Here is an 11,156-nt window from a genome sequence, read left to right as displayed (position 1 = left end):
AGGGGAAGGGCGCGCCAGTCTCGCTCGGGGTGTCGTCCGGGCGGCCCTTCGCGAGAATCTGCCGGACCTTCCGCGACCCGCCGAGATGCCCCCTCCGTGGTCGCTGCTGATCCTGGCGCTGAGCGCCCCGCTGGCAGGTAAGGCCGCGCCTCGAGGGGGGGTTGCGCCCCTCCGCCCGCCCCCCCCGGGACCCCCGAGCCGCCTTTCTACGGGTCCCCTTCCGCAGCAACCGCCCTGGGGAGGCGGCCGAGCGGAGGGAGGGCGGCTCTTTGGCGAGGGGGGGGCTCTCCGCCCAACCGCACCTCAAGGGTAGCCCCGCTGGGGCAGCAGGGCGCCCGCCGCGGCCTCCGGAGGTGTCCCGAGGTAGCAGTGGGGACCCCCGGGGGAATCTGGGGACTCCGCGCAGAGGCGGAGGCGCCCTCAACCTGGGAGGCGGGAGTCCCAAGGGGTGCGGGTTTGGGGGGGGTCTTCTGGGCATGCGAAGAGCGCTTTTCCTGGCCACCGGGTTCATCGGACGAGCCTCTCCCCGGTTTCTCTTTCTTTTTTAACCGCCGCGATTGAGACGGAGCGCCGGGGAGGCGGGAGGCGGCGTCTCTGCCTTCCAGCTTCCCTCCGCCGGGCGTCTCGGTGGGCCACGATCCCCACCCTCCGTGGGCGAGGGCCGCACGGGCCGGGCTACCCCCCCGGAGGAAGGCGGGCCCGCTGGCCGCTTTCTAGGCTCGCCCTCGCCTCTCCGGGCGCTGGGATTTCTCGCCGGGCGACCCCCCCGACCAGGGCGGCTGGGCATTCCCCGGGAGGAGGCTGCGGCGTCCCTCCACGACCGCGGAACCGCCTCCCTCTGGAGAGCCGCTCCCTCGGGGCCCCGCGGCCGTTGAGTGAGCGGGCAGGAGGGCATCGCCGGCAGCCGCGCCCTGATCCTCGCTTCCTTCCCCTCCCCGCCCGCAGGTGGCTTCGTCCTGCACCTGGAGACGGACTGCCTCCTCTCGGCCGACGGCGGCCTCCTCCAGCCCAGCTGGACGCTCTTCTTCAACAAGATGCCCTTCACCTGCTTCGACTTCCAGGCGAAGGGCTTCGTGCCCTGCGGCCTGGGCGCCTCCCCGCTCTGGGGTTACTACTTGGGGTTCCCCGTCGCCAATTGGCTCACCAACACCTCCCTGCAGCTGCCCGAGGACACCACCCAGCAGTGCCAGCTGCGGGGCCAGGCGCTCTGGGCACAGACCGGGGACAGGCGGAGTGAGTGGGGGGGGGGGCGCTGGGTCCCAGAGAGGGAGTGCCTGATGGGGGGGGGTGGAGGTCTTGGCCAGCAGAAGGAGAGGGCTTCTCCTAGGATCCAAGGGATGGCAGGGGTTGTTAGAGGTCATCTAATCTGACCCACAGACAGTAGTAGACCGTGGCAGAGAGGTTGATGAGCATTTGAAATCAGGGGGGTGCTTTGGAGGGGCGGGGAGATCAGTGGGGTGCACAGAGGGAGAGGGGGGGGGTGCAACCCAGCCTCCTGTGTCCATCTTCCTTCCTCAGCTGCACCGAAGGTCCTCATCTCCCCGGTTACCCCCCAGAACACTCCGGACCCCATCATGCTGGCCTGCATGGTGTGGGGCTTCTACCCAGGAGACGTCAACATCACCTGGCTTTGGAACGGGGAGCCTGTGAAGGACCGCCTGGAGCCCCCGCGGGTCACCAGTAACGGGGACTGGAGCTACCAGGCGCAGCTGACGCTGCCAGTTGACCCCCAGAAGGGGGGCAGCTACACTTGCTCCGTCCACCACTCCAGCCTGAAGGCACCCCTCACCGCAGAATGGGGTGAGTGGGAGGGGTGGAACCAGTGGTGGATTATTATTATTTTTACTACCGGTTCGGTGGGCGTGGCTTGGTGGCAGGGGAAGGATACCGTAAAGTCCCCATTCCCTCTGAATCAGCTGGGACTCAGGAGGCAGAGAAGAGATGGGGCGGGGCCAGCCTGAGGTGGTATTGGTCGGTTCTCCAAACTACTCAGCATTTCCACTACCGGTTCTCCAGAACCTGCTGAATTTCACCCCCGGGGGCAACTCGTGTGTGTGTGGGGGGGGGGGCACACATCTTCCTGTCAGCTGCCCCGGAAGCAGCAGGGCTTGGCCTCAAGGGGACCACTGTGCATGTGCAGAGTTCTCATCTCTCGGGGGTTTGCAATAAAGCCTCCGGACAAGGGAGTGGGCAGTGCAGGGGTCTGCCCAAGTATTAACACCCCCCCACCAAACTACACACACCCCTTAGAAACTGCAGAAAGGTCCATCTTGGTGAAATGGGAACAGCCTGTGGGACTCTCCTCCACTGGGGGCACTGAGAGCCGGTGTCTGCTTTAAATGCCTGGACTTCAGCTCCCAGAATCCCTCAGGGGATGGCAGCTGGGGAATTCTGGGTGTTGAAGTCCTTGCATCTTGGAAGTCTTCACAATGTGCAAGGAGAGGGGTCTCCCTCCCCCACCCAACCCCTTGAATGTGGGAACCGAAGGTGTCTCCAGCAGCAGAACCCCCCCCCTGGGGGGGGGGGAGACAGGGGAGGCCTTAGAGTTGGGCAAAGGAGTCCGAGGGGGGAACTCTTCCCCATTAAGGGGGTGACATTAACAACCCCCCCCCATTTTCTGCCCCACTGCTTAGCCCCAGGCTTCCCCTCGGAGCTGGGGATCAAGGTTGGGGTCTCGGTTGCCGTGCTGGTGGTGGGGATGGTCTTCCTGGCAGTCGGCCTGGTCTTCTGGAAGCGGTCAAGGATTCAAGGTGAGGCCCCCGGGGGCAGAGGGGGAGCCGGGCCACGGGGGAGCCCACCCAGGGGGTCGAGGGTGGGCGGAAGAACCCTCTGGGAGGGGCTGCTGCATGCAGGAGGGGCTGCGGATGCTCCAGAGGGGCCTTTCGGTGGCCCTGGCTCTCTGGGGCTCCCCTCAACCCAAAGGGCAGGGGGCTTCAGCCATGGGGGGGAGGGGGGGCTGGGGAACGAACCTCAAGGCTGAGAAAGAGGGCGCCTGGGAGGTGGTCTCCGCGGGTGGATGATGGGAATTGTAGTGCAGCAGCAGCAAAGTGGGACTGGGTGGGGGAAGGAGGGCAGGGACCCCTCCCCCCAAACTGCTTGGGGCCACCAGGGACACCCAAACCCCCTGACCAATTCATTGCCTCCCCTCCCCTGCAGGGTACTACCCCTTGGAAGGCGACAACTACCCCCATGAAGGTGAGTCTGGCAGCAGCCCGCGGGGGGGGGGGGAAAGACTGAGGAGCCCCCCACCCACCCATGCTTGCCCCCCCAATCCTCCTCCTCCTCCTCCTTCCGGCAGGCCCAGGAAGCCTCTGAGGCCACAGAGAGGCCCAGCAGCTGCTTGGCCCAAAGGGGGGGGGGCTGGGGGGTGCGCGCACCCTGCCTGAAGACCCCTCCCTCTGTTTCCCTTCCTGTCCCACCCCACAGAGACCGGCCAAAGACCTCCGTCCTACCCCAAAAACCTAACAAAGTTTGGCTCCTGTGGGCCTCCTGAGGGGCCGGGGGATGGAAGGGTCCCCCACCCAAATTTCTGCACTGGCAGCAAAAGAGTCTCTGACACCCCCTCCTTCTTTCCCCTCCACAGGTCGGTAGCCTTGGGACTCCCCCCCCCCCGCAGCTCAGCAGCCCCCTCCCTTCCGAGGCAGCTTTATCCTGGGGGGAGGGTCTCCAAGAGGCCCCTCCCTCTCTGTGGAGGCCTTGGTGCACCCCGAGCGGCCACAGAATGAGGATCCAGGCCCCCCCTGGAGACTCCTCCACCCCCATGCTTGTTAGATGTCGGGGTGCAGCCCCCCCCCAATCTTTCCTGCACACTGGCTTTGTCTCCCCCAGGGCGGGGGCCCGAGAAATAAAAAGATGGCTTCCACCCACCCAGTTGCCCAGCCTGATGGTGTTGGGGACCCTTTGGGGCAGGGAGGGGCAGGGACGGGTGTAAGGGGGGGGGCTTTGCCTTGCCTGGGGGTGGGGCCTCCGAGAGAGGATTTGGCTGTTTCACAAAAGGGGCCTTGAACTTTGGGGGGGGGGGGAGAGAGGAAGGGCCAAGGCAGGGCAAAGGCTGAAGCCCCTCCCACTTTCCTCCCCTGTGGAGGCCCCCCCTTGCCCCTCCCACCCACCCTCCCTCCCCATGTGGCTGATTCTGCTCTGGGCAGCCCCTCCCCCCGTGGCCCCCTTCTCCCTTCCGAGACTAGGGTGTTGGGGGGTGCACACGCGAGCGGGACCCCCCCCCCCAGCCTACTGAAAGCTGCCACCTCATCAGCCCTGAAAGAACAGGAAGCGAGGAGGCCCCCCCCCTGCTTCCCCTTCCCTCCCTGGTGAGGAATACCCCTCCCCCCTCCCGCAAAGAGGGAGGGAAGCCAGGAAACCCCCTTGCCACAGCTCACTTCTTAAGGTCTAGCCACATGAAATCTCTTCAAAGCCGGAAGAGCTTGGCGGGGGAGGGGGAAGGAGGGCTTCCGTGCTCCCTCAGCTGCAAGACACCCCCGTCTGCCCCCCCCCACCCAAAGAGGGGCCGGGACTGGGCTGCTTCCCAGACAAGTGAGCCCCCAGGCTCCTGAGTGAGAAAGACGACATGAGCCTGGCTTAAAATGAGACTCCAGTGTTAAATCTGAATCAAAGGCAGCATTTGGAGGGGGAGCTAGATGACCTGATAGGGACCCCCACCCCACCCAGCATAGGTGAGGGAGGCTATCAGAGCTTCCCTGTGGGGGGGGGGGGACAAGGGGAGAAATCCGGTTGCTGCATCTCAGATTCGCTGAACGCCCCTCCATGGGAGCCAACCGCTCTGGATCTCCTGTTGGCCTCCCATCCAGGGTCCGAGGCTGCTCTTTCATCCCATGGACTGGGGCGACAGTGAGGGGCGCAGGGCAGTTCTGGAGAGGATTCTCCCCCAAAGGGAGACACGTGGGGCCTGGAGGCTTCCTGCCAGCTCCTCCTCGGAGGGCCCCTCCTCGGAGGGCCCCTTGCACCCCAAAGACGAAGGCCCAGCCGACACCCCCCCCAAGGAGGGCAGCAAGGGCCCCAGGACCCCCCTCCCTCTTCACCCAAGGGGGCTGCACTGCCGAAGGCTCCCTCCTGCCTTAGCTGAAGCACGGGGGGGGGCCCAAGCCTTTGGGCAGGGATGATGGGCCTTGGTGGAGCCAAGAGAGGGCAAGGCAAAGGAACCTCCCTCCCGACCCCCCAGGGCAGGGCAGCTCCCATCATCCACAGCTGGGCAGCCTGAAGATAAGGACAGAAGATGCCAAGGACGGGATGGAGAAGCCCAGCACCCAAACTCAAACTTTGGATCCAGCCCCCCCCTCCCAACTCCCGGCAGACCAGCCCCCCTTCAGCCCCCCCCCCGGAGTCTGACCTGCTTTACAGCCCCCAGGTACACCCCCCCCCCGCCAAAAACGAGGCAGGCCACAGACAGGGGTTCAAAGGAGCAAATATTGTCGTCAGTTCCACAAAAACAGCTGTAAAAAGGCAGGAAACAAAAACTTCGCCCCCCCCCCATTGCTCCTTCTCCTCCCCCCCCATTGGAGGAGAGGGGCAGGGAGGGCAGGAGCCCCCTCCCCCCCAGGCCTCCCTGGGAGGGGGGGACCGAAAAGCCAGGGCCTCTCTGCCCTTCCCGTCCAATTGGCCTTGGGAGGGGTTTTTGGAGGGGCATGTGAAGCTCCCCGCACCCCCAAGTGAAGCATCTTCTTGAAAAGAGGCACCTTGAAGGCAAGAGGGGCGCTCCCCGCACCTGCCCCCCAGTTGCTGTCCATCAGGTTGGGGCCCCCACCCCGGCTACTTCTGTTCCTTGGTGGGGGCGTAGAAGAGCTCCAGGGGTTTGCTCAGCTTCCAGTATTTCTCGTTGACCAGCTCCAGAGTCGCAGAGCCGTTCAGCGTCTGAGCCAAGGGGGGAGACGGGGGGGGAAGGGGGGGCTGTCACTTAGAGGGTCTTCTGCCCCTCGGCCCAAACCCTCCCCCCACACAGACCCCCAACCTTCCCAGGAAGAAGGGCTTCATCTCACAGAGAAAAACAGGTGACTCGGGCGAGCGAGTCAAGCTGCACGAACCCAACCGGCAGGGAATCTTCAGCCCCCCTCGCCCACCACCACCACAAAGGGACCTCTTCCCACCAGCCCCACAGCCTCACCGTGAAGGCCCCTCCAGCCGTGGTGATGTAGATGGTGTACTGCTTCTCGCTCACGTCCTCCAGGGCGGGGGGCTCGGGGTCCGGGCCGGGGACCTCCTCCAGGGCGATGCGCAGGGCCAGGTATTTGGACAGGTGGTCCACCGTGGCGTTGGCGGTGGTCTTGACGTACCTGCCAACCGGGGAGGAGAGGGAGGGGGGGTGAGAGGGAAGGACGGAGGGTGGGGGCTACAGTCCCGCCAGAGCCAGGGGGGAGTGGAGACACCCCTCAGGTGGGGGCCAGACATACCTGGTCCAGGAGAAGCCCCCACCCCCTCAAAGGCCTCCAGCCCCCCCTATAAACCGCCCTACCTTCCACGGTGGTTCCAAAGGCTGCTCCACAACCGTGACAGCCCCCCCCCCCCCCGGAAGAGCCCCGCTCGTCCGCTCACCTGGTCTGGGAGTAGCCCCCCTTCTCCACCAGGATGGGGTGAGGCCGGAAAACCAGCTCGATCTCACTGCTGCTGGACTCGGCCCCGGGTTCGGGGCTGCCCCGCCCGCCCTCGTGGGAGGTCTCGGGCTCGGCGCACGACTCGTCGGAGGCCCGCGAGCGCTTGCAGCTGGGCCCGGCCTCCGGCTGGCTGGGAGCTGAGGCGTTGCTGAGGTGCGACCGGCTGTCGCAGTTGTCCTCCGCCCCGCTGAAGGTGTTGTTGTCCGACTCCTGCGGGTGCTTCCGGACACGCTGCCCCCTGGCGGAGGACCGGAAAAGGGGTGGGTGGGAGTGGGCCCTGTGAGGAACGCCAGGTCTCCCCTCTCACCCCCTGCCGCCCCCCCCAAAGAGAACTGAGATGGAATAAAGCCTCCTGGCTTGAGTGGGGGTCGGTCTAGAGGACCTCCGAGGCCCCTTCCTAGAGGAACCTGGAGGGAAAAGGCAAGGGGTGCTTCCATTGCAGATTCGGGAGGGGGCAGTCCCTCTAAGCAGGGCTCGTCTCGCAGTCAAGGAAACAAATCCTAAATAACAGGTGACAACCCCCCCCCCACAAAAAAATATTTGTGGCAGCCCAGAGAGGGAGGGGAGGGTCCCCCGGCGCCCCCTACCGGTTCATGGCCTGCATCTTGAGCCCCTCCTCCATGCTGCTGCGCAGGGCCTGCTGGTTGTGCAGCCGGTTGAGTTTGGCCAGGACGCGGTCCTGGTGAGCCTCGTACTCATCGCGGCTGGGGTAGATCTTGGAGATGAGGGCGTCGAAGTTGGGGTCGGGGCGGAGGGAGCGCTTGGACACCAGCTTCTTCCGGCAGGTGGGGCACTCCTTGTTCCTGCAGGGGGGGGCAGGAGGAGGAGGAGCTGGGGTGGCACCGCCGGACCCCCTTGGAAGTGCCGCGCCGCCAACCCCTCGGGCCCCCCTTCCTACCCGCTGCGCAGGGCGGTGACGATGCAGTCGGAGCAGAAGCGGTGCAGGCACTCCTTGGTGGTCATGGTGTGCTTCAGCATGTCCAGGCAGATGGGGCACATCAGCTCGCTGTGGAGGCTGCGGGGCGACACCGCGATCTCCGTCCCGTCCATGACGGCCTCCTGTGTAGAGAGACAGGGATGTTAGCAAGGGTCGGGCCGCCTGTGGTGGCGGGCAGAGTGCTCTGCCAGCAAAAACGGGCTGCCAAGGCTCCGTTTTCGGCTGGGACGGCCTCCTGCAACCCTCTGCCGGCGAAAAGAGAAAGCGGAGAAAATGTGTGTGCGGCCCTCCTGACCAGGGTTTTCACTGGCAGACGGTTGCAGGAGGCTGTCCCAGCCGAAAGCGGAGATTGAGAGGCAACATTTGCCGGCACACCACGGGCTGCTCCCTCATGGCTTCAAGGGTGGCCTGCGGGCCAGAGCTAAGCATTCTGCGGGCCGCATCTGGCTCGCAGGCGTTGAGTTTGACACCCCTGCTGTATGGGGCAGCCTTTGGCCACTGCTAATGTCCCAGTTAACGCCAGTCTTTGCCGAGTTGTTTCTGAGGTGTGACGCAAGGGCCTGGTCGCAACCTCCAAAGGCCTCCCTAGCTTGAGTGTCTGGGGGAGGGGGGGTGCCATGCCAATCAAGAGACCAGGCCAGGTACGGCCACGGGTGAGACGCCCCCCCCTGCCCCAATCACATGCCAATGTTTGGAGGAGGGTGGGTGGGGCCTACTGGTGCCCTCCCTCCGCCCTGAAGGCCTTCCCAATTTTTATGGAGGGGAGTTTGTGTGCTTCCCCCCCCCCAAGGCTCCCTCGACCGGAGTGGGGCTCCAGGGAAAGCAGCCCCGTGGCTGGAAGGGGCCTTGAACCCCCCCCCCCTGCCCTTCTCCTGCCACTTGGCCCCCCGCTCCTTCCCCCCACCCGCGGTCCCTCACCTGGGGGGTGCGGTGGAGTTCGTACAGGCTGAGCTCCCAGGTCTTGCTGGTGGTCTGGGCGTTGGCGGGGGCGGCCATGGCAGTGCTGGGGCCCAGGGGGGGCGGGACGGGGCTGGGGGCTGAGCAGAGAGGGAAGCCCCCTGGACGAACCGTGTCTGCGGCTCCCGAGAACGACCCTGAAAAGGAATTCGGAAACAGGCAGCTCAGCTACCAAGCAGCGGCCCCCAGGAGCCCCCAAATCTCGGGACGCAGGGCCTGGAAGGGATCCCGGAGGTCATCTAGTCCAGCCGGTGCAGGGCTTAAGCTGGGGATGGGGGGAAGCAGGAGAGGATTTGGGGCTGATTTGGCTTTGCAGCAGCCGAGCCGCTGCTAAGGCCAGACGCCCCTCACCCATCAGCCCCATGGCCGGGAAGGATGGGTCCCGTGCCTTGGGCTTTTGAACCCCGGGGGTGGCCGGGAGGCTGCGACCCCATCAGCCACACCCAGCGGGGTGGGGGTGGGGGCTGGTGGAACCGGAGAAGCAGCCGGCGCTCTTGGCTTCCTCCCCCCGGAGAGCCCCGATCGAAGGAGACTCCCCTCCGGGAGCAGAGCCGAGCGGAGGATCCGGGGTCCCAACTGCGCCCCCTTGGCCTGGGAAACGCCACATCTATTTTGGCGCGGGGGGTGGTGGGGGTGGAAAGGGTCTCCCCTTCCCCACATTTTCCTCCGCGCTTTGCTCCCAGCTGCACCGAGTCGGGCCGGGATGCCTTCCGCGTCCCCTGGCTGGGAAAGTCCCGGCGGCGCTCTGTGCACGCCCAGAGGACCCCTTCTCCGCCCCCACCCCCGCACACACACCCCCCGCCCGTGGGCGCCGCTCTCCTGCAACCCCGGCCAGCCTCCCCTCCCTCCGGGCGCTCTGCACACGCCCAGGAGGCCCCTCGCCCGCTGCTCGGCTCGGAGCCGGCGCCCTCTGCACATGCTCGCCGTCCCCGCCGCTCCGCCCGGGCGCTAACAAAAGAGGCTGGCTTCCTCCCGGGGAAGGGGGGCGAGACCCTCCCCCCGCTGCAGCCCCGCCCTCGGGGCCCCGCCGCGACCCCCCCCACCTTCTCTCCGCAGCGGCGGCGGCTGTTTTTTGGGGGGGGGGCAGCAGGGGCGGCTTCTCCCGGCTCTTCCGTCCTCCGCCTCCCGCTCCGTCTTTCCCTGCCGGGGGGGGGGGAGGAGCGGGGGCGGGAGAGGGTGGGAACCTCCGAGCGCGTCACTTCCCCTCCCCGCCCCGTGACGTCACAAGAGGGGGAGTTTCCCCCCACCAAAGTCGCCCCGCCCCCCCGGACAGCTGCTCCGCGGGCGGCCCCGCCTCCCCCCGGCGAGACCCGCAGGTGCAGAGGAGCCCCCTCCCCTCCTCCTCCTCCCCCTCCCCAGTGGGCGAGGGGCGCGGAGGGTCCGTCCCGCGTGGGGGGGACTGGCAGCTCCTGCCCTTCGGGGGGGCCCGGACCGAGGGTGGGCAGAGGAGGGCGGAGGGTGCTCGGGCCGTCCCCCCCCCCGCCCGGAAAGTTTGGGTTAAGGGGGGGGGGCTTCTCCCCACTGGTTTTAAGTGGGGGGATTTTCCCTCCGAGGAATCGGGAGCGTCTCCCGCAAGAAAGAAGGACCCGGGGTGGGTGGTTTTTCTCGACCTCCCAGGGGGGGGGGGGCAGATGACCCCCGCCCTCCTCAGCCACCCGGCCGCCTGCCCTGACTTTATTCCCCCGTTTTCAAATGCCAAGAAGAACCTGATATGTTTGCCCCCCAAAAGGGGAAAAAGTGGGGTGTTTTTTTCTTCCTTCCTTCCAACAGTTTACTCCGAGTGGAGGAAAAAGGCAAGAGCGCTTGGCTGAGCTCGAACTCGGAGCAGGGACGGGGGACCACCAGGGGATCCCAGGCTGTGCCCCAGGTGCATCCAGGGCTCCTGCCAAGCACGGCTGATCCAGGGGCGGGGGGGGCGGTCCACGGGGGTCTGGCTTCCTTCCGTCTCTGGCCAGGCGCGAGGGGAGAAGCCCCCGGCTGCTTCTTGGGTGGGAGAGCGATCCCCCTCCCCAATTATTGCCCCTCCCCCCCAGGAGTGCCTCTGCCAGTTAGCGCCCTCTAGGGGCTGCAGCCAAGCTGCTTAGCCTCCCCCTTTGAGCCTGGGGAGGGGGTCCTCCCTCCAGGCTCTGGGCTCCCACAGCTCCCCGTTTCCCAAGGAAGAGAGCCAGGAGTGGGGGGGGGGGGATTGACTCTGGCTGCTGAGCCGGTCTCTGGGTGGAGGTGGGCAAGGGGGGGGGGCTGGATGGGAATCAGAGGGACCGGCCTGGGGCTGCAGAAATGCCCACCTCCCACCCCCCAATTGGGGTGTGTGTGTGTGTGTGTTTCCCCTTGGAGTCTTTGAGGGGAGATTAGGAAAGAAATTAAAGGCCAGCTTCAAACGCCCCCACCCACCCAGTGAATGTGGGGGAGGGGGGCAAAGCGACCAATTGGGCCCAAAGCCTCAGGAGGGGGGGGGGCTCTGAGTTTTGTTCTCCTCTGCGGAGGATCTCACTCCCGGCTGCTGTGGGGGGGGGGGCGTCCGGAGGGCCTGGACAGGGCGAGGGGCTGGCAGGGTCCTGAAGGGGCTGGGACCACCCAGGCGCAGCCCGCCCACTCTGGCACAAGGAAGGGGCCTGAGAGGGGGGGACAGGAGAGGGGGGGGGAGGCTGAATGAGGCTCAG

General features: G+C 66.3%; 2 protein-coding genes across 2 annotated transcripts; one reads left to right on the top strand and one right to left on the bottom strand.

Moving 5' to 3' along the window:
- Positions 1-3,866, top strand: LOC116523591 (class II histocompatibility antigen, M beta 1 chain). Its single transcript, XM_032238704.1, has 6 exons — positions 1-137; positions 946-1,233; positions 1,519-1,800; positions 2,634-2,750; positions 3,157-3,195; positions 3,584-3,866. The coding sequence occupies exons 1-6, from the start codon at positions 86-88 to the stop codon at positions 3,589-3,591; spliced, it is 786 nt and encodes a 261-aa protein (XP_032094595.1). The 5' UTR covers positions 1-85; the 3' UTR covers positions 3,592-3,866.
- A 1,537-nt stretch (positions 3,867-5,403) lies between these two features.
- RING1 (ring finger protein 1) lies at positions 5,404-9,660 on the bottom strand. Its single transcript, XM_032238696.1, has 7 exons — positions 9,540-9,660; positions 8,458-8,633; positions 7,501-7,661; positions 7,190-7,405; positions 6,544-6,840; positions 6,116-6,284; positions 5,404-5,865 (listed from the first exon to the last, which is right to left on the bottom strand). The coding sequence occupies exons 2-7, from the start codon at positions 8,533-8,535 to the stop codon at positions 5,764-5,766; spliced, it is 1,023 nt and encodes a 340-aa protein (XP_032094587.1). The 5' UTR covers positions 8,536-8,633; positions 9,540-9,660; the 3' UTR covers positions 5,404-5,763.
- Positions 9,661-11,156: the final 1,496 nt, after the last annotated feature.

This window comes from Thamnophis elegans, unplaced genomic scaffold, assembly GCF_009769535.1.
Source record: "Thamnophis elegans isolate rThaEle1 unplaced genomic scaffold, rThaEle1.pri scaffold_59_arrow_ctg1, whole genome shotgun sequence".
Classification (NCBI taxonomy): domain Eukaryota; kingdom Metazoa; phylum Chordata; class Lepidosauria; order Squamata; family Colubridae; genus Thamnophis; species Thamnophis elegans.
This window is presented reverse-complemented; position numbering and strand designations above follow the sequence as displayed.